The sequence below is a fragment of the Centropristis striata genome, chromosome 15 (assembly GCF_030273125.1).
Source record: "Centropristis striata isolate RG_2023a ecotype Rhode Island chromosome 15, C.striata_1.0, whole genome shotgun sequence".
Lineage (NCBI taxonomy): Eukaryota > Metazoa > Chordata > Actinopteri > Perciformes > Serranidae > Centropristis > Centropristis striata.
Window position 1 is genome coordinate 8835146 of NC_081531.1, and position 22436 is coordinate 8857581.

The 22436-nt window shown below is 40.8% G+C and overlaps 1 protein-coding gene across 2 annotated transcripts in view; it reads right to left on the reverse strand.

Moving 5' to 3' along the window:
* Nucleotides 1-22436, reverse strand: part of spns2 (SPNS lysolipid transporter 2, sphingosine-1-phosphate) — an 87399-nt gene that overhangs the window by 46187 nt on the left and 18776 nt on the right. For both annotated transcript variants that reach the window (XM_059351461.1, XM_059351462.1), the window contains exon 2: nt 16787-16852. In XM_059351461.1, coding sequence (XP_059207444.1) covers nt 16787-16852 — 66 coding nt within the window. The remainder of the gene's footprint in view (nt 1-16786; nt 16853-22436) is intronic.

Here is a 22436-nt window from a genome sequence, read left to right on the forward strand (position 1 = left end):
CTGTTTAGTCACATTCCTACATTGACCACCATTGTCTCTCTGTTTACTCTTGTTGATGCACTAGAACACCACATGTTTGTTTGATCTCCACAGTGCCAGAGATAAGCCCTGGCTGATCGCCAAAGATGGCAATCTGTCATAAATAAATAAAGTGCATATGTAACAAATATGCAGCAGGAAAGGCCAAACAGTGAGGAGCTGATGTCTGGAGCAGGCATGTTTACACTGCAGGCCAAAAGTTTTCATAACCTCTTTTATACAACAATGGTCGGCTATGACTACTCTTTCACACAGTCACTGACTCAAGCTGCAAATATATTCGTCAACGATCTTTTTTTCCATGACTAAAATGAGCTTATGAAGAGATGGCATGGAGGTCATTAATTATATCAGGCAGGCCTCCTCACTGTCCGTTTTATAAAAGTCATCTTAAAACTCATTTTTATTCACTGGCTTTTAACTCAACATGAGCTTTCGCTTTGTTTTAGTTGTTTTTTTTTCTTCTGTTCTTTGTGGGGGTTTTTAAAGTTGATTTTAAAAGCCACTTTTATTTACTGGTTTTTACCCAGCATGAGACTGGCTCTGTTTTAGTTGTTTATACTTCTCTGTTTTTATTGTTGGTCTGTCCTGCCATGTACAGCACTTTGTATATAAAAAAATACATGAGGTTTTGGTTTAAACTAAAAAAAAAAGCTTGTTTTTTTTACTAAGATGAGACTGAAATTCCATGACGTTTAATCAAAACTAAAAAAAAAATCACAGGTTGAGTCATTATGATAAAAAAAGCTGACAAAATTAACACTACACCTACACTACAAGACATTTCACATATAACAGCAAAAAAAGTTCTGATTATATATTGTTTCTATGAAGCTCATGTCTATAATGCATTAAAAAAAGCATTTTATAATGACTTAAAAAGTCAAGTATCATAATACTTTGCGAGTCCATGTCTATACTGCATTATAGCCATAATTATAATTAACCCATATAGGGTTAGGATTAACTATAACCCCCTACCTGTACCCTATAATGAAATTATTATAAAGCATTATAAAAAGTTTGGAATCTATTACAAGTATGAGAATTGAAATTCACATTGATCAATGTAAAGACAATCTGCGAGTGACCTTTTACGGCATTATAAAGCTTTTTATTGTGTTTTTATTATTGTAAAGGAGCATTATGAATATTTATTAACCTCTAAAATACAATAATATAGTGTTATAAGAGGATTACAATGTATATTCATACTGCATTAAAGACGTGGGCTTCATAGAATATGTAATAGAATGAATAATGAAATATAACAAATGCAGTGATAGTTGAATTAATCTAGTGTTGCAGAGAGAACAAAGCTCTTTGACAGGCAGAATATGTTCCTGAAGGAATTACTTTTAATTCTCATAATTACAGTGTTCAGTGTTGGCTTGTAATTATGATAGCTATCGGTGATCTATCTCTAAAGAGAAGTGACTCAACCGTAGACAAACTGAAACAAACCCTACAGTATCGGCTCAGCCTGACACGGTGCGGCTTATGTAACACGTTCCCTGCTATTAGCTCCACAAACACAGATTCCTTTCTTTAAAAACCGCTGTTTATCTCATAGCTCCCTCCTCTTAGGTGGAGAGTCATTGTCAATTCCACACCAGTGGCATAAGTTAAGAAAACAAGTTGTGCGGTTAATTAATGGCAAGGACATCTGCAACTTCATTATTATGTGTACTCATTACAATGCTGCACAAAGCCATGCGGCCAATATGGAGACGTATCCTGTAACCTTACTGAGCTGTTTGAACAATTAAGGTCATTTATTAACGGCGCCTCATCTGACTGCAGGGACCCCTCTGAGGCCCGTCTGGTAGAAGGGGTTTTGTATATAAAAGCCTCTACAGATATAATAAATTAATCATTATTCCTTCTCAACTATTTCATTCTCTTTGTAGAAAGTTGAAGCAAAAAACTCAAAGTCTGTGTGTACTTCTGACAGAATATATAACAGTGTCCAACAAAAAAACTCAACATTTCTCATAAAGAATACAATGAATTATATTGTGGATCTTATTAGAGGTGGCGGGAAAAAATCGATACAGCATAGTATTAGCGATATTTTGCGTGGAAATATTGTATCGATTCATGGCCGCCAAGTATCAATACTAAGAGTTTATTTAGTGTCAGTATTTTTGCTTTTGCTTTTTTTTTGGAGGCCGTAGCAGGCTCACTTTTAGGAATGTACTGGAGATACTGGTATCATATGAAACTAGAAGATCTAAGGAATCTATAGGCACCTTGTTAGGATATCATGTTGGGAAGTTGTTTAAATGATGCTGCAAAGTTACAATAGTTTTAGCTATTAGAGGGTGTTTGCTTGTTTCTATGTTTTATTATCATTATGATTATTTCTCCTTTTTTATGTGAAGCACTGTGTTACTTTTCTTTTGTATGAAAAGTGCTACACAAATAAAGTCTGATTGATGAATAGACTGAGAATTTTCTCTAATTTGACAAAACAATTCTTGATTGAATTGAATTTTGTGGACACAACAGGCATTTAAACAGTTAAATCACAATATTGCAAAACTCACCATATCGAAAAATGCTTGAAATCTCAAAAATATCGTATCATGACTAAAGTATCGGGATAAAATCGTATCAAAGGGCCTCTGCTGATTCACACCTCCTATATGTGCGTCAGGTAGGAGTGTCAAACCGGTTCTATGTCCTTAAAATTCCAAATAAGATGCTGTGCATTTTTCTCACAGTCTCTCACAGAGAAAATTACATCTGTTACCTTTAGTCTTTGCACATTCCACGCATGAGAGGACAAAGGCTGTGAGAAATCCAAAAGCAGACACAATAGCAAGAGACTGGAGTCAGGTATTTCAGTGTGACATTTCAGTGCTGTTATTGTCAAGTTAGACACAGGTGAATCATGCTGTATGTGTCCGCTGGTTACCCCCGTCTGATATTTATAGAGCGCCGCAGGGATGATGTGGTTTGTCGGCTGACCCGGTGGTTAACATCGCTTGGTTCCAAAGACAATGTTTTTCTTCCATTGGATTTTGGATTTTTGCAGAAAGTAAGCTCCCTGACAAACTAAAGTGTTGAGTTATGATACTTAGTTACAACAAATAGACACAACTTTTAGGATTTTTGAAGTTAAAATTCAGTCGACAGAAATAAAAAGCTTAGGTTAGGTTTTAAACAAACTGCACTATGGTTGAATGACTTATGGTTCATCCCCACGACAACGCTGACAATGACGTTTAATGATACTGAGAACCTCTGCCGTCTTAGTCAGCCACTTGTTAGCAACCAACGTTTTCTAAAGACACTTCTAATTTCATGAGTAAGGTGTTAATGTATTATAAGAACATGATACCGGTTCCAAAGATGGCTCCTATTCAGTTCTTTTGAGAATTTTTGTTTTTTCTGGTTGTCAGGTACATTTCCAGGTGCATCTGAATACATTAGAATATAATGGAAAAGTCCATTTCCAGTAGTTCAATTCAAATAACCCCAACCAAGTATTGAGTCATATAGATGGACATGCTTTTCAGGGGCCAACATTTCCATATTAAACATACTTTTTTAAATTGGTCTTTTGTAATATTCAAATTGTTTTGAGACACTGAATTTTAGGTCTTCATTAAATGTAAGCCATAATCATTATAATTAGAATAAATTAAATAAATTAAGACATGAAATGTTTCATTCTGTGTGTAATGGATCTATATAATGTGTTATTTCCACTTTTTGAATTGAATTACTGACATAAATAAACTTTTCTATGATATTCTAATTGATTGAGATGCACCTGTAATATATTTTTAGACTCTGGCATTGGAAAGTACAATACAATTAAAATGTAATCACAAAAAGTCATAATGGACCTGATAACAGACCTTGTTTTCATTTTCAGGTGTCCTGTCAACAGCTTTCACATTTCTTTTATAATGGTGGTCTATGGGTAAAATGCTTTTTGGGCTTTAGGGAGATTTTTAGCTGCAATACCATGAGTGGCCACTGGGCAAAATTAGCTTCAAGGCTGAGTGGCAATGCTGTATCCAGTTGTGGTCTGACACGCTGGATGAAGACTGTGGGAATAAGCCTCCGAATGGTTGCCACCCAAGAAATGTGATTGGTTAAAAGAAAATGAAAACAAGCCAGAGCAGATTATTTGTCCAGTGCTTTGGAGAGAGGTCTGGCTCTGCGAGACTAGGTATTTACTGCTGTATTTCTTGTCGAAAAAAAAAACGTGAAAGTCTCGTCACAGACTATATTTCAGGCATGTAACTAAAAAGCCATCCTAAAAACACAGTGACTTTGAGACGAGGGAACCAAAGGGTGCAGAAACGCTGACTCACTTCCAGGTTTTACGACTCATTTCTGCAGCACTTCATAAGCAGCTTTAAACAATCTGGTAAATGTCAGTGAGTCTCGACATAATCATTCATCACCCTTTATTATATCACCATCAGCATGTAATATCTTTTATCATTAGTGGCACCTTATTTAACACATAATAAAGTATGTCTCATGGTGAATTGGTACCAAAGCCTTTTATCATTGAAGGATAAAAGTGAATTTAAATTGGTTGGGCCTAATTATGCTTCTTCTTCATGGTTCGGTTGGGTAGTCTGATGTTGGATTTTTTTTTTTTTAAATATTCTTTTTATGAGACGTTTTATGGTACAAGAACTCACAAGTACTTAAAGTCACAGCGACAATACACATGAATTACCCTAAATATTATTCAGCGGTTTCCCCTGAGAAGCGAGTAATGACATTGAATGCAACTCAAAAACAGAACACGACTGAACAAGCGGCACCCCCACTGGCAGACCCACACACACTTTCCTCCTGCACACACACACTCAGAGGGAGACTAGAAACACCGGACGTCCAGCTCTCGCTTTGATTGGACGGCAGAACAATGCCTCCTGGGATGACTCACCTCCTATGATTCAATGCCACTGTGAATAGAGCATCGGGAGGAGATGCAGGCACACGTATGTAGAGTGTGTGTATGTGTGTGTGTGTGTGTGTGTGTGTGTGTGTGTGATTGATATTCACTGAGCCTGTACGGATACATTTCCCTATGAAACACTAGTTTCCCCTGAAGAGAGCACCTGTGAGGCTCAGCATCCGGCTGTGGGATGCCAAATGCTCAGCAGCCCATTTGATCCTTTTTTTAAAAAAAACAAAAAGGCACTGAGGTATATGGAATCATTCACAGTTCTCTTGAAGGTAACTGACTGTGATTGAAAAAGTGCAAATGAAAGAACTGAAAGGCACCGTAATCCTCTAACAATGCTGATGTACACAGAAAGTAGTCTGCTGCTTTCAAGCACTCCCTTTAAGCTCCTACCTCGGAGATTAGACTTTTGAAGTAAATATGATTTGTCACAGATTCAAGGGCTCCTGCTTCAAAATAAAACGGCACAGAAGTACTTTATGCTGCAGAAATGCAAAATGGAGGATTTCAGGAACACATACAATGTTTTGGGTTACTAATAAAGTTAATAAGTATTTGTTACCTAGATGGGATGCAAACTAAAGATGCATAGTAGTTAAGGCCACTCGGTGTTTATCATTTTAGCATTGACACTGCAATGTGCTCATGCTCAACAGAGACATTGTTGCAGGGCGTGTAACTTAATACAAAATTACATTTCCTAATGTTACAGACCGACTCTTCTCTTTTAAGACAGGTGGTCTTGTGGGTAATAAATGCACGTGTAACATGTGCCATTGTTATTGGAAGTGTGTGTAGAAAAGTATGGTAACCTGCAGACTGAGTTCCTGCAAAAAAAGTACCTAAAGCAACTTTATCACAACATCTTCTGACTGTTCTTCACTGCAGAGTTTCCAAACTATGAAAACTCATTACCTGCTAAGAGCCAGAGCAACATTTCAGCTAACTGAGTTAGCCTAAAGAGGCCAAGTTTGTTGCTGAGTGACATGCAGTCTCTGCATGCACAACAAACCATCAGTCACAATTTATGATCAGTTTATCATTGCAGGTCCTGCTAGCGGTCAAACCTGATAATTAGCGAGGAAAAAGAGGGGAGTAACAAGAGGGAGCCCCTTATTTTAGGTTTAGCAACATGCATTATTAATATGTTGCATCATTGACTTTAGCCTGGGTTGATAAGAGTTTTATATCAATAAAAAAGTTTCACATGAGTCAATCAGCTTATTAAACTACTCCAAGAGCACTTCAGTAGAGCAGTAGCAGCCAGATCTCACCAATTTGGAATGTCTTTTTTTTTTTTTTTTTTTTTTTTTTTACGATCAGGGTATTTCCCACTGGAGCTGAAGCCACTGTCATCCCTGCGCTGTGAAACCTGACAGTCAGGACAGACAGTGCCACCAAGGGATAGCAGTTCGAGGAATTTGAATGTCCTTCAGCTGCCGGAGACAGAATTAGAGGAATAGGAGAAGCACATCCTTTCTGCAGGTCTGGACATGTCTGCAGGCCAGGCCTTGTCATTCGGTGCCATTTACAGCACCGCCAAGTGTCACTTTGACCCGTTCGCTGTGGACGAGGTGTGTGTCTAGGTGTCAGTGTTCAGCAAATTGCAAACATCCATTAATACAGCTTCCCTCTTCAGTGTCTTTTGTGTCCTTTACATCATTACAAGGTTATCTAGAGGCGTTACTATGGATGAGTAATGTCCCTTCTGCTACTGTGTCCTTGTTGCTCAGTCCAAAAGGGTCTCAAGAATAGGTCAATATTATCATACAGATTAAATCATGTTTTATAATGCTTTGTATTAATTAACTTGAATTGATATTACTGAAAACACAAGAGTCAGTCGTACTAATTACAGCTTCAAATGGCTTTAAAATTGCAAACACTTTTGGGCAGAGCCAAATATATGTGAGATTTTACTGCTAATAATACAAAAAAATCTGTTTAATTACAGTAAAATACTGATAGCTGTGGTTGCCAGAACTTCACCGTTAAAAATTGAGTGGGTTTTCCACTGTAAATTTAAATGAAAATATCAGCAAAAACTGTAATTTAGACTAAATAGTCCCCTTTATTTTTTGGGTAATTGTGTCAATGTGACATTATGGTATTTCTCCTTTAATTTTACATGAAAAAAAACTGTGCGTTTTCTTCAGTTTAAAAGTTTTGTACTATTCCTTGATTCATGGCAATTAAAAGGATCTACAACAGTTGATGCTTTGTATTTTTATGTGCTATATCTGATGCAATTTGACAGTGTTTTATTGTAATTTCTACAAAAAATGTTTTAGAGTGCAGTATATTTATCACTGAGATTTAATGTGAGAACCACACCTATCGAAGGTTTGTTCAAATGTTGTAGAAATACAACAGGTAATCCACTGTCAGGGATCACCACACACAACACCAGCCACTCCAGCCATATGTAACCCTCCTCCACCATATAGTATATTACATCAAATCCCTGGACGCAGTCATCAAAAGACACCAAATGAATGAGTGTTTCCACGATATTGGACTGCCACTACTTGTGTATCTGGCACGAGTTGCTGGCTGAGACATCTTTGACAACACCGCCTACTAAATCTGTCTCAACACAACATTCTGTTGGAGCGTTTTCTTCACAGGGGTGAACCTTTCATAATAAAAGCACTAAATGAGAAACTTTCTGGCACTTGTGTTACTATGGTAGTGCCTGATGTCTCTGCAGAAGCCACAGGTGTCCTCATTCAAACTGATTATGTAGATGTATGCACACATGGAAAAGTACCTGAAGTTTTCCACTGGGACATGACATACCTTAACTGTGACACATTTCTTCACGGATTTCTGACTAAATTTACAGGAAGAAGAATCCTCATGGTTTCCAGGAAGGAAGAGACTGTGCACGAGCTAAAAACTCCCTAAACTCACTAAATGAAACTTAAGTGAAACTTAAGTGCAACATTTATACACTTGCGAGAAAAGTATGTGAACCTTCTGAAATTACCTGGTTTTCTGCATTCTTTTGTCATAAAACGTGATCTGATCTGCATCTAAGTCCCAAGTATAGACAAACACAATGTTCTTGACCTAATACCACACAAACAATTATAATATTTCATGGGTTTTGTTAACACATCCATTATCCATTCAAAGCGATGGTTAAAAAATTAAGTGAACCCTCTGGCTAATGACTCCATTAACAGCTATTTGGAGTCAGGAATTAGCAAACTTGGAGTCCTAACAATGAAATGAGATTTGAGTGAGATGTAGAGATACTTTGATCTGTAAAAAAAACCTCAAACTTTTTGAGTTTGCTATTCACAAGTTCACATACTTTTTCTTGCAACTGTATATTGTTTTTCTAAGAGGAACTCTCTCTACAAATTATTACTTCTGCCTATCATATTATGCTTTTCTTTGAGGTTTTCCTGTTTTTTTTGTCTGTCTGTTAGCAGAATTATGGAATGACTACATGACCAAATTTTGAATGATTTGCATGTGTCAAGTAAGAACCCAATACATTTTGGAGCGTATCCGAGTCACGCAGTGGATACACAAGTTATTTGTGCTTCATTCATGTGGCGTCGGAATATAAAGAAAAACTATTTTCCCTCTCATATTTCATGGTTCGCTGGGGATCTGTTTCCATTGGTCATTGTTGTTGCGATACAAAAAGCTACAAGCTTGTGGTTTAGAGGGCTCTCTGACGTGTCCATGATGTTTCCACATTACAACTTAAAGCTCATGAACACAGTGAAACTCTGGAAATGCAACCATTGGGGGAGCATGTACATGAATTAAATTTCACATGTAGATTGTTAAATATGTACAAATCAATTATACCTACACTGGTGGTGGCGATCTTATTGGAAATAAACGTGAAAACACCGGAAAGTGGGGCATTGCAGATGAGTCCGATTGGGGAAAAAGTCTCTATTGATAATTTTCAGTATAATGCAAATGTATGGTAGAAGTTGCATGGTTGGTTTACTTCTGTGGACAATTACCTAATTGCCTGTATTTGTCTAAGTGGATGCAGCCTGGAGGTTTGCATCGTCTCTGGTGTATTCCATTAAACACAGCACTAAATGTAATGCCGTTTACTGGAGATCTGGGTCTAATAAAAGGCTGTGGCTTATTCATATGGAGCAGAATGATTTACTCATCTCTCTGCCTGCTCGCTATGATATTCAGATGCAATAAGAATGATAATAAAATCAATATTTATTGCTACAAAGGTTGGAGTAAGAAGTTACATAAATATCATTAACTTAAATCCACTGCAGCAGAGAGAGGAATAAGGAAGTGGTATCTTTCTTTCACCAACAGATCGCTGGTGACCAGTGCGCTGTGGCAACAGGGTGTTGTTTTTTCTATCAGGTGTGCAGCACCGGTGGGAGCGGCTGCTTTGTTTCTTCTTCCTCTAATGATTAATGGGACTGCCTGTGGAGGGTGTGACACATAACTTTGGTTTGAGTAGGACACCAGAGCCGACCAGTGTGTCTGACATTCTCATACATCACATCTCTGCCTCCTGTATTTCCCTTCATGCGGCGCTCCGAACATTTCTGCATTCCTCACATTTCTGATCACCGCTAATTCTCTCCGAAACCCCTCTGCTCCGACTTCACCGGTGTTGGATTACCAATGCTGTTTGATAAATGCCACATGCGGGCTGGGAAATACCCGTGCTGCACTCTCTCTCGCCTGTTTCTGTCAAACTCAGCAGCTAATTCCTGCAGAAGCCATCAAGCGCTACCTAAAGCCAACTTAAACCCCCTTTTCTTTCATTCTCTCTTTCTGAGTTTGTCACCGCAGCTGCAGCAGAGCTTTCTACTACCTGCTCAGTGTGACTGCTGCATCTGGGGAGAATTACACGCTGCTACAAATACCAGGCTGGCTGGCAACAGTGCACTGGAACATCATCTTTTGCACATTTCCAGCACATATTATAAGCAAACACATATGGTTAGAATAAAGGAAGGTGCTTGCTTCTGCACAAAAAACAAGTAGTGAGATGTGCGTTTCGTTCAGCTCCAGACTGCGATCCGAGCTGCAGCATTAATAAAAACATGTAGTTATTTTTTCCCAGGGATACTTTCCTGTGGCTGGGGACATGGCACCGAGCTGAGCACTTGAGTTTTTCTTTCCTGCAGTAACGACGGGGAGCAGCCAGCTTAATGACAAGCTCCGGCTGAAATGACAGAGGACCCTGCTTGTCTGTGTTTGTGTTCTCGTGTGCTACCCTTGTTATTGGGACTAATGGAGACGAGGACCGACACACACATACAGGCACAAATTACTTACGCCCACACTTTTAATGATGAGTGAAAAATGAGCAAGCAGCAGCCATATCTTTGACCTTGACTTGCTGGTATGAGTCGAGCACATGTGTCTGACAAGGAGGGGTGTAGAGTGTGTGTCTGTGTGTGTTTGTGTGTGTGTGTGTGTGTGTTTCTAATTGATCTGTTGATGTCACTCGGAGCAGAAAGAGTGGAGCAGCCTCCCGTGGCGTCAGGCGATCGATCAGCCTCTTTTTTTGAGTAGCGGGAGAAAATCTTGCCGCCAGAAATGCTCGATCACTCCCATGACAACTCAGAAATATGACAAAATAAAAGGCCTATTTTCAGATCTGTGACTCTGCCACTGTTTGGGCAGTTTCTGTGGGTGCTTCAAAATAAGGGGCGATTAGAGACCTGATAGGACATTTACATGAAGAGGGGTTGACAGCGTGCTTGTTTAATTGGCCTTAAAATCCTGATTGGATTGGCAGTCACTTCATGGGCAGTGCTGTTGGTTCGTTGACAGGAAGTGAGGGGGAAGGAGACGGGGAGCCGGGTGCCAATCATCGCCCAGCAGCTGCCCTCCTCCGAGACATGGCCTATAAAAACAGCCTGAGATGGGGACACACATACACACACACACACAAACGCGCACGCCGTGATGTCGATGCAACATCAGGTCATCGTTCTATTCTGGTCTCAGCAGGAGAGGAGGCTGCCGAACACCATCGCAATGCAATTATTTGGCTTTGGGAATCAATAGTGGAGAAGATTAAACCTCGCTGCCATGCATGACCAGAGAGAGGAAGTCACAGGTGGCTCTTTCTTCTCCCTCCATTTCCCTTCATCTCCCCGTCTCCTCTAACTCTATAAGGTGCCAGAGGGAGTGACAACAAGGCAACAACAGCTGCCAAACTGCTGATAGAGAGAGAGAGAGAGAGAGGAGGTACAGAGGGATACCAACAAGTGCGAGGGACAAAATAGGAGCAGCTGTGATTGGCCTAAACAGCTGATCAAGCACTGATAGCACTTATTCCTTCTGTGTAAAAGGAAATCAGAGAGGCCTCTATTCAACAGGAGACATTTTTGATTGACACATACCATAAACCTATACAACTGGCCAAACCTCAGGCCCAATGAATACCAGGCTGCTACAGTATGGCATGAATTATATATGGCTAAAACCTGACTTCTACTGACTACAATGCTGGCTTGTTATAATTAAGGTTTAAAGGTGGAGTCATGAGTCTAATCCAATACACTTTTATGTCAAACTCAGTGAATATCCTCCTCATGGTCCGCCAGCTGTCCTTTCTGTGTGCATTTTGTTTGTGCTCGTGCACAGGATGGGGAAAAGTCATGCACAGGACAGTAAATCCAATTCTCACTTCCAGCTCATATGCAATTTGATCAGTGTCAGCTTTTAGTGTATGTGTGTGTGTATATATATATATATATATATATATATATATATATATATATATATATATATATATATATATATATATATATATATATATATATATATATATATATATATATGCACTGACATTGATCGGGCTTTCCATTACCTCTAATGTAAACCCATCTGCGTGATTATTAGATGTCAGAGCAACTTAATGTAACTCAGGTCCATTCAGGCAGATGAGAGTGCTGGTGGATGGGCCAAATATGCCCCAGGAGAGCCAGTGTTGTTGTCCCGTGAGAAACCAAGAGTCAATGTACTTATTTTAAGGTTACCTGTAAATTTTAAATTCCATGACCTCTCTTCTAGGTTTGTTCTCCCTGATGCCAAGGAGCACTGAAGAGTTGGGAATGACAATATGTTGGTAAATCTGGCACATGCTAATGTTCTGAAGTATGTATTTATTTTTTGGTGCATCAATCTTTCTCCACCTTTAAAGTTCGTTATGTGCAGCATAAGCCTGATGTGTTAGCAGAGCTCAAGCCTGCAGTCCTACACAGCACCTGTGGCCTCATTCCTTACAGCTCACATACTGGCTGAACGGCAGACTGACACCATGTTAAGACTGTGGCAGTGTCAGTTGGTGTGTGTGTGTGTGTGTGTGTGTGTGTGTGTGCGTGAGTGCTGGTGTCATGTTTCAGACAAGGTGGGCAGCCACACACAGACCCGGGTACAGACAGTCTGCGAGCTGTTTTGAGCGCCGGCTCCTTATTAAGCCGCCGCCCACTGTACATCCAGCCTGCTGACCCCAATAACTCTGCTTCCATGCTCAACTAGCAGCAGGTAATTACTACGGCAGCTTCTATTGTAGGTAAAAAAAATCAACCCATTAAGAGTTTTTTTTTCTGATTTGCCTCAAAGCACTTGGATACAATAACGTTGGCATGTTAACAGGAGGAGAGAGCCTTCTCTCAGGTTTCTCCGTCTAGTTAACAAAAGTGCTCAAAACTCCCCCCAACCAAAGGTGACACCATCCAGGTGAGCCCCCTCTCCTCTTCCTCTCTTCCATTAACCTTTCCTGCCCTCCGTACCCTCGGGACCGGTCCTGTTCACAGCTGTGTGTGAGTGTCACTCACTTAGCCAAAGCCTGAGGGCCATTAGCACGAAGGCCTGTCACTTCCAGTGGGAGAGCTGAGCTCAGGCTGTCCTGCTGCTCTGACAGCTCTACTGAGCTCAGGTGAGAGCGTACTGATGGACGGAGCGGAGAGCTGCAGGCTCAAACGGCATGCCTTTACCTCTAACCTGACTGACAGCTATGAACACCTCATCCCCTTACACAGAGCTGAGATCTCACCTCCTCGGGCAATAATGACACACGTGCACACTCACATGCACAGTAGAAATGAGCACATACCTCATGTCAATTTGTGTTGTGCAAGCTGCTTTGGGAAGGTTGGTGTTGCCAAATAACAGAAATAACTGGTGCTGCGGAGGCTGAGCTCACCACAGGGTATTTTCCATGTTGTCCTTTAGCATAAAAACACCAACTCACACCCACCGCACTGCAGCAAGCATCTTACCATGTCATTCAGTCCAGAGACCTATGCTTCTTATTTTCAAGGTAATGTAGGTGTGATCTTCTGTACTTTAAATGAGTTTAAAGATCTTAAAACAAGCTAAGGGGAGGAAAATTTTCCTTCGCAGAGAGTAACAAACAAAGGAAAAACATCTAGATCTGTAAATTGAAGTTGCTGCGGAACTGCCTTAAACCTGCATTGTTTCAAATGACCAGCAGGGCGCGACTCCACTGGCTGCAAAAATAAATCAGTTTGTCTGAAAGTGATTTGGAAAATGACTTTACTTCTCACTTGATTTATCACATCAGTAAGCATTTTCCTGATAAGCTTTTGGTCTCAATTGCTAGCAAACAAGAGGCTTCAAAACCAAAGTACATAATGCAATGAGTGATGTCAGGGTGGCTATGTCTTTTATTTTGATACAGTTTTTATGCAACAAAGAAGTAAAAGTAATAGTTGAGTCTTACTGGAAACAGATACAATTATCTGCTACTACTCGCTGATTGTGGGCTTGTTCTAAGTAAATGTCATTTTATGAATCAAAATAGACAAAAGATGCAGCAATCAAAATGAAAACACAGCTGCAGGTCTTAAGGGCTCAGTCAAGCTAGTATTTCCCCAAAGCAAACAACTTGTCAGTAACTCCTAGATATGGGAAATTTTTCATTCCAGTAGTTCAGATTAAGAGCCAAAGAAAAGGCTCAAAGCTCTCCTGTGCTCAAACTGAACCAGAACAGAGTTCATAAAGTGATTCTGACTCACACTCGTGTTTGTTCTACGACTTGGATCCTGCAGTGTGTGGTTAGGTGTTTTTAAAAGTGTGAGGGTGACCTGGCAGCAGAGCAAGAGAGAGAAAGCCTCGGCACACGCAACACCCACCGCCTGTAAAACACCTACGTTGGCACTTTGCTATCCCAGGTGGAGGTTAGCTGCCAGGACAGCGGGAGCGAGGAAGGAGAGAAGGCAGAGCCGGCCTGGCTGCAGGTGCTCACAGAGGCAGGGATTGTTCCCTCTGGAGACGGAAGTAGGGGGGTGGGGGAAACCGGAAGGGACGTGTGCAAATTGTAAACATATACACATGTAATGAGACTCTCCCTGATTACGTCAACCTCCTAACCTCTTCTTCACACCTAGGCTCCCTGTCTGGGCCCACCCGCTCTCACAGCCCAAAGCCCGGACACCCAACATTCCTCAGGCCAGTGTGAGAAAGAGGTCGCCCGGGGATCAGGGGCCAAGCGGAGTCTGAACCATGACAGGCCGGGAAAGGCCAGGAGAAACCAAACACACAGCAAGAACCTGCTTTTAGGCTGGCCAGCTGGGAGCCTCTCACAAACCTGCAAATGCAGACGGTACAGAGGGCAAATCAGCTACACATGCCCCTCTACTAACATACTGTGTGTGACTGTGAGTCTGTGCCAGTGTGGAAGTGTGCATATGCCAAATAATGAGCCAATGCAAACAGAATTAAGAGTCAACCTCCTTCACAGTTTCCTTGTTAAGATTTCATACAAATATCCCGGTGCAGGTCAATATTTTTACAAATTCAGGCATCCTGCTGATTAAAAACACTAATTAAATGTGTTTGGTTCCATATTTCTGGACCATTAGGTGTCTGTGCAGGCATGACTGACTTTTTAATCTGTTGCAAAAAAATCAACAAAAACATAATAAAGGAAATAAAGGTGGAATATGTGTAAAGAAGAAAGAGTTTCTGATATAAAATTAACTTGAGAGAATGTATATGCTTGGTGCTGCTGTCAAACATGGGTGGAAATGAGATTTGGAATTGATGAAATGGCTTATTCACTGCAAGGCCAACAGAACACTGATTTCTTTTTTCCTCAGGGATATTTCTGTCCTCACCACACCATTCAGCTCTGCTAAAGTTAGTCTAAGAACATCAAGCGCAGGAGGAAAACACTGACCTGTATTCTTTCCCCCCTCAAACTCAACCCTGCCTGCGAGCCCTCAATGGCACTTTGTGTGCAAGTTTGTTGGTGTTTGAATGAGTTTGAGGGGCACACGGAGACAAGACTGGGTCCTGTCCTCCAATGAGAGGACTAAGGTATCTCCCTAAAAGGTGAATTCATTGGGGTCTAGAGTGGAACAGGAAACCCTGCCCTGAGTCCTCAGACGCTCCGGGTGCACGCGTGCAGGCTCTCAGAAGAACAGCCTGCCTGGCTGCCGACTGTGTTTTCTTTTCTATTGACCTGCTGCTGCTGTGAAGAAACGTCACTCCCACACTTAAGCCTGTGATACAGTGGTGCTAATAATTCAAATATATTTCTTAAGTTCTTGAGAAAAATGTGCAAACACCTCCAAATTGGTGGTGGTGTAACTTTCTGATACTCCCTTGAGTAATCCACTTGGAGATAAATTGTTGCAGTAATTGATGCAGAGGTTTATCTTTTCTCTTTTGAACAGAAGAACAGAAAGGCTTTCTTTGAACAGAATTCAAAGAAAGTGTTTTGTTTCAGCTTAGCACACTATAAATTAGAGGCAAGTTTAGCCAATTTTTATCTGTTTTTCTAAAGAAAACACAAACTGGTTTCTATTTAAGTCCTATGATTAAAGCACTTTAATATGTATAAAGGAAAAAGATTAGAGGCATAATTAAATCATTAGTGGGTTGATTATGTAAATTCACTCCATAATGTGGATCATGCCGTCAATATCTCTACCAAAGTAAAAGGCTTTTAGTCTTGGTGTGAAAACAGCATTTCTGCTGTTAAACTGTCAAGTAGTTTTCTGCCGCTAGCGGTCTCTCAATCAAAGCAATTACAATAGACGGATGTCGTCTGCAGTCAGCTTCTCTCAGTTAGGATTCCTTAAGTGTTCATTGTTGAGAATATCTTTACTCGGAGCAGAATTATCTGCAGAGGTCTCCTCCTCTCCAAAACACACAGACTGGGTGATTAAAACCATTGCAAACAGTCAATAAAGCAGTTTTATTTTAAATATCGAGGTTTTTCTGATGCAGTTTGGTGAACACTTTGGTGGAAGTCCCATAAGGGCTACGAGCAGAGCTGCTGTTAACATTTGCTCAGCTTGTTGTTTTTTTTGGATAACCTAAGATCCAGACATTTTTACCAGGAGCTGAATTACCCACAGAGATCTCCTCCTCTCCAAACCAGACCAGGTGTGTGTCCCAGAAGTTGTAAAAGCCCTTAATTAAGCAGTTTCATAATAAAAAACTCTGATGCTGATCCAGTGTTTGCTCAGGTTGTTTCTCTGATAAATTAAGATCCAGAAGGGGCTAAAACATGATAGTTAGAACTGACCAAGATCTAAAAAATGTATCATAAAAATGTGGCTTAAAACCAGATTTTCTTACAGCTTCTGGCAGAAATTCGGTCCATTTTATTCATTAAAGTTTCAAACTACACCTTAACTGTGACCTGGGGCCAGGGCTGCTGCCTTTCATTGCTCCAATTCAATTTAGCTGATGCCAAAATACCAGAGTTACACAACAGTTACCCTCATCACATGAAGAATGTGTTCAGGTGTTGAGCTGGGACTTTTCACATGTGCTATTACAGGATTAAAGGAGACTTACCTGTTTGCAACAAGCCGACTCCGCTGTCCGTCTGACCGAAATTCCGCTGGATGTCTTGCAGAACACCTGTAAACAGGAGAAGACGGAAACAATAAATGTGGTTTCAAGACATAATAATAATAATCATAATCACAGGTAGTGTAACACTGAGCCCTATTTGATTTATAGCTCATTGATTGAGGCTTTATGGTAGTCTTTTGTGGCTTGTGAATATTGTTGGATATGATGGATAGACAGCACTCAGAGGCTATCATTCACTTAACATCCCTGAGGAGCAATTTAAAACCCCTGATAAGTGCTCTCTTGGCTGCCATACAGTGGGAAACTTAAGTAAATGGTTGCAAAGATTTCACTGCAGGGTGTTATATACTGCATGAGCAATTCGGGTGTTAAATCGCTAAACACACCTACTATAAAACACACAAAAACGCACACACTTTCTCCATCATTAGCTTCCCAGCGGCTCATGCCAACAGCTCCGGGGAGCGGCTCCAGCACAGTAAAAGAAGTTGATTTTGGCTTTACCAGATGACACTGCAAGTGACTGTGTGAGGTCAATATTTCTGGTGGCTCTCATCAGTCACACAGACATACGGCAGCACCATAACATCACTCTACTGTGAGAAACCACACAGTCTTTGAAGTTAATCCTGTTACTGTAACCCAAGAGCAGTTCTGCTGGAATGGAGGAAATTCACTTACTGTGCATACATGTCTCTAATGCCTTAATGAAGTGAATGACACCTGGTGTGCAGCCGACAGGGAATGCATGTGAACAGCTGAATATCTGCTCATCACATTATGACTTATGTGTGTGCTCAAAGTTGCAAGCATTTAAAGCATGCACACGAAATCTCATAAACTTTTTAACACATCATAAACATCAGAAGATTGAGATGAAGCAGAAGATCAGAGGGCGATTAATTAAGGTTAAAGAAATCCCTGCGTGGCTACCATGCAATTTTAAGCGCCAGTAAACAAGAAGCAGCACGTCTCAACAAATGCTCCTCTTGAGACCACCAGCTTGGAAAGTCTTATTTTCTAACTGAAAGGGAAAGAGTAAAGGAATAAGTTGCAGTCTAGATGCAACGTGGTGTGCTTGGTAGTGCTAGCTGAATCTCTGTGAAACTGGCAGGATGGTCCTGGGGATTGCAACACAGCTCATGAAAATGGAACAGCAACATGACTAACATTTTAAAAAGCTGGCTGCCTCTGATCCGTGTGCTCCTCTCCTCTGAGTCCAGCAGAACAGTTTGACCGAGCATAACCTGACCTCTAGACTAGAGCACCTGCAACTTTGAGAAAGAACTCATAAGACTGCAGAAAAGAAGGATACGAAGCTTCAAGGTCTGAAGTCAATGCGGATGTGCCATATACCTGCATTATTTCTGACCGCCAGCAGGGGGAGACTACTCTGATTGCAAAAAGGGCTCAGATTGTATAGAAGTATATGAGAAAATGACCCACTTCTCACTTGATTTATTATCTCAGTGAACATTTTCCTAATGGGTTTTACTTTCAAGTCTTCTGCAATTCAGCATGATGTTCATTTTGTAAATTATTATGTCATTTAGTGTAAAACAGACAATAAAGCAGGAGATTCTTTCGGGCTTGAATTGGTGTTTTGGGTGTTGTTAGTGTTTTCGTCTTAACTTTCCACTTTGACCCTTTAACAGTGTTTTCAGTTCATGAAAGTTAAATGTTACATTTACTGATGCATCTTGCTAATCGAGCTAGCAAGCTAGCACTAGAATTAGCTAATAACATAACAAACCTTGTGTTCCTTTATTTCCTGCAAAGCACATTTGTTTAAAACGTGTGTTTTGCAAGCCAAAATTAGCATCCCTATTATCATCATAGTTAACATGAATTAAGCGACTTGCTTATCAAGCTAGCTAGCCAGCTCTACTGTTAGCTGATAACTTAGTGTTTGCTGTGTGGTACTTGGCCCTGCCGGACGTTTCCATGCAAATTTGGCCACATCTGGACAAATTCAAGGCTTCAAAACCACAGTGGACAGACAAATGGGTGTCGTCGCGGTGGCTAGGTCCACTTCTTTCATACAGTAAATCTTCATGCATCATGTCTTTGTTATCTCGGCCTTGGAGGATGATGAGAAAGATCACAGCCGAGCAGGCAAATAACTACTGATACTCAACATAATAGATGTTGATTCAGCGTTGGCAACGCTCGTCTGTTTGTCAACAGAGGCAAAGAATGTTTCAAAGGCGGTGCGACGCAGGGCAGGTGCAGGTTGGACTGTGACTGGAGCAGAGACATGCATCAGATTCCTGTCATCTGAGTCAAACCACCTGCTCAAATTCTCACACTACAGGCAGCATTCTTGTTCAAGAGCTACACTCACAACTCCTCGCCTTGTTTCTCTTTCATAATGATGGGTCTCCTCTGCTAGTTATCAGCCGGTTTCAGTGAAACCAACAGTTCAGTCACCTACGCTGTCAAAAATGAGGAAAATCTGAGTTTCTTAAATTAGCATTCCTGAAAAACACACACTTTGATTTGCTTCATCACCTCTGCATGCAGTGTTTCTTGTTAGCAATTCTCAAAGCAGTCGGAGCACCAAATGTGGCAATTATGCAGCAACTGCCTCAAGGCAGGTTAGACTCCACTTACATTTCCACTGTAGGCAGGTAAATCTAAGATTGGGGGGATAATGGAAGAATTCAGATCACATTTTATGCACTTCTAGGAATGAGTTTGCTGTCTGGATCTCGGTCTGACACACTCCACAGACAGTCTACAGACTTAAAACCACTTCTGATCATAAAACACATCAGGGTGCCATCCATATATGGCCTTGGCAGACAGCAACACCCCCCAAAGTCAAGCCTGTCACACAGCGACAACAGTGTTTAACAGTGTACTGTACAACTGCAGCTGTACTCTAATTAGCTTGGAAGTTCACACACACACACACACACACACACACACACACACACACAGCCTGCTGGGAGGGGGATTCCTACACCAGATGGTGGAGCGTCCCTCCTGGACAGAGTCTGCATTTGTCTGAGCCACACCCGTCTACACTTACCACATAATTACCAGACAATTAATAAAGGTAGAGTTCGCTAGATGTGATTTGCTTAAACACTACAGCACAGCAAATGGAAGTTAGATAAACTAAAACCGCCGTTTAATAAACTTCCCCAACAAGATTAGATCTATAATAAACATCTGAAAATGTTGTATGACAAGTTATAATGGTATACATAACATTCTGTATTGCAGCAGCTAAATGTGTATGTTTTTAAATAAGTGGTGCTTTAAAGCAACAGTGTTTATTGTACTAGATTCAAGTGCAATGAGCTGTGTAATGAACTGTGCTAATCTGTAAGGGATTACAGAGAGCCAGCAGCCCTGTGTTTGTGTAGCAGCCTATCACAACTATCATCTCTGCTCTCAATGAGGCCGTTTAATGCCTGGCAATCAAACTCTGTCCTTTTCATTTCCCCCTACATTTCCCCTTCTTATCCTTTCAGCTGCGTCTCTTCTTCTCCTTTTTTTCAGCCTGAAATTCACGTTTTTCAGACTTTTTTAAGGGAACGTAACCACCGTGTCTTATTATGATGGAGAGATCCAGTGATATATGTATGTGATGATGAGGTACCACAACCTTCGCCCAAGCTGGCAGCACCCAGTTTAGTTGCCATGGCAATGCTGTGCAAGATAAAGGTCAAGAGACCACAAAGGAGCTCAGCCTTCCAAAACTGCCTTTTTTTTGTAGAAAGATTCTCATTGCAGATGCATCTCACAATCTGCACACATGTTGTCAGGTTATTATATGATGCCAGAAATACCAAGTAGAACACCATAGCAACATTGAAAAAGAGACATTTTACATTATAGTGACATCTGAGAGGTTATATTTGCATTTGATTGAACAACGTTAATGAGTTCCTTAAGTCTCAGGCCTCCAGGGGTCTGAGTTCATCTGAGCATGACACCAAGCAAGAAACATGGCAGGAATGTGGATCTTCCTGACAGCACACAACAATAACACCAGCTACTTCCATCTTCATTTAAGGTAACAGCGGGTTGACACTCCCTCTGACACAGACAGTATACTGTACACTCCCTTACCACGGAAACAAAACCTTCACGCCTGAAGAAATGGGTGAATGTTAACAATGATTCGGCATTTATTTAACATTATGACTTTGTCCTTTAGTCTATTTGCTTTCAGGTTCATTTAAATTAGTCAACTGACGTGTTCCATTGCTAGATTAATGTATTCTCTGACACTTAAGGACCCCTTTCATGAATTTATTGTGATGCTGAACTGTACAAACTATGTGGCCGCAGATAGTTTCCCCCTACAGTCAACACACAGAGTTGACACAGAGTCGAGGGGCCAGTGCCGAGCTGACACTTATTCCACCCTCTCATAAAGTCAGCCTTTATGACCACTATTTTCAGTGTAGCTTAAGAAGAAATGACTCAAATTGGTTGAACGTTTACGTGCCACAAATGCTGCATTTAGAGCAGTGAATGGTGAATGATCATTCTTCGATATGAATAGTACTTTCTTTCAGGCTTTGCTGTTTCAATCATAAGGCTGCCAGTAGACAGTTCACTAACAGTACCAGCTAGGATTTGTAAATCAGTGTCGATCAATGCAGCTCCAGAAAACTGAGACAAACATTTTTGTTGCTCTAGCATCATATTTGTAAGAGAACCCCCAAATAGACCCAGCAACTGATGACAAAGAGACACAAAATGACTACAAAGAGACACAAAACGACCACAAAGAAACACAAAACGACCACAAAGAGACACAACATGACTACAAAGAGACACGAAACAACTACAAAGAGACACAAAATGACCACGAAAAGACACAAACCACTACAAAGAGACACAAAATAACCACAATGTGATACAAAACAACTACAAACAGACAAGAAATGACCAGAAAGATACATGAAAAACTACAAAAAGGCATAAAAACAACTGCAAAGAGACACAACTTGACGGCTTAAAGAGGCAAAACCGTCGACATTTCAAAACATGTTGCGTGATCCAGAGGAAACATTTAAATGAGGATACAACGTGCTGTTTTTGCAAGGCCAGCTTTCGTGCAGTGACGCACGCTGCCAGCATTGGTCCTCTGGGACCACCATACACTCACAAACACACCATAAGTGAACACACACACACACCACACCCCATACGCCCAAATATGGATATACACACGCACACACACACACACACACACACACACACACACACACACAACTCCATCAGCTTAGAGAGGACAGATTTCATATCAAATCCCCAACAGAGACTCGTGGATCTCCGGCCCCTCTTGGTTCTATTTCTGCTCATAGAAACTAGGCTAAGAGAAGGGAGAGAATAGCAGTCCAATTTAACATGACGAGCTTTGGAGACACACACACACACAGGGACAGAGATAGAGGAGAGGAGTCATAGGTGGTGGCTACATCGGGTCAGTGAGGGCTGGATTGGATTTGTAAATCCTATGTTTCCATTGTTTATATATATAGTATATGTGTGTGCGTGTGTGTGTGTGTGTGTTTGTGTGTGTATGTGTTCCCCTTTCCCCTGGTTTTACTGTGTGTGTGTGTCTGAGTGAGAGGGAGCCAATGGATGGAAGTCATTCATTCTG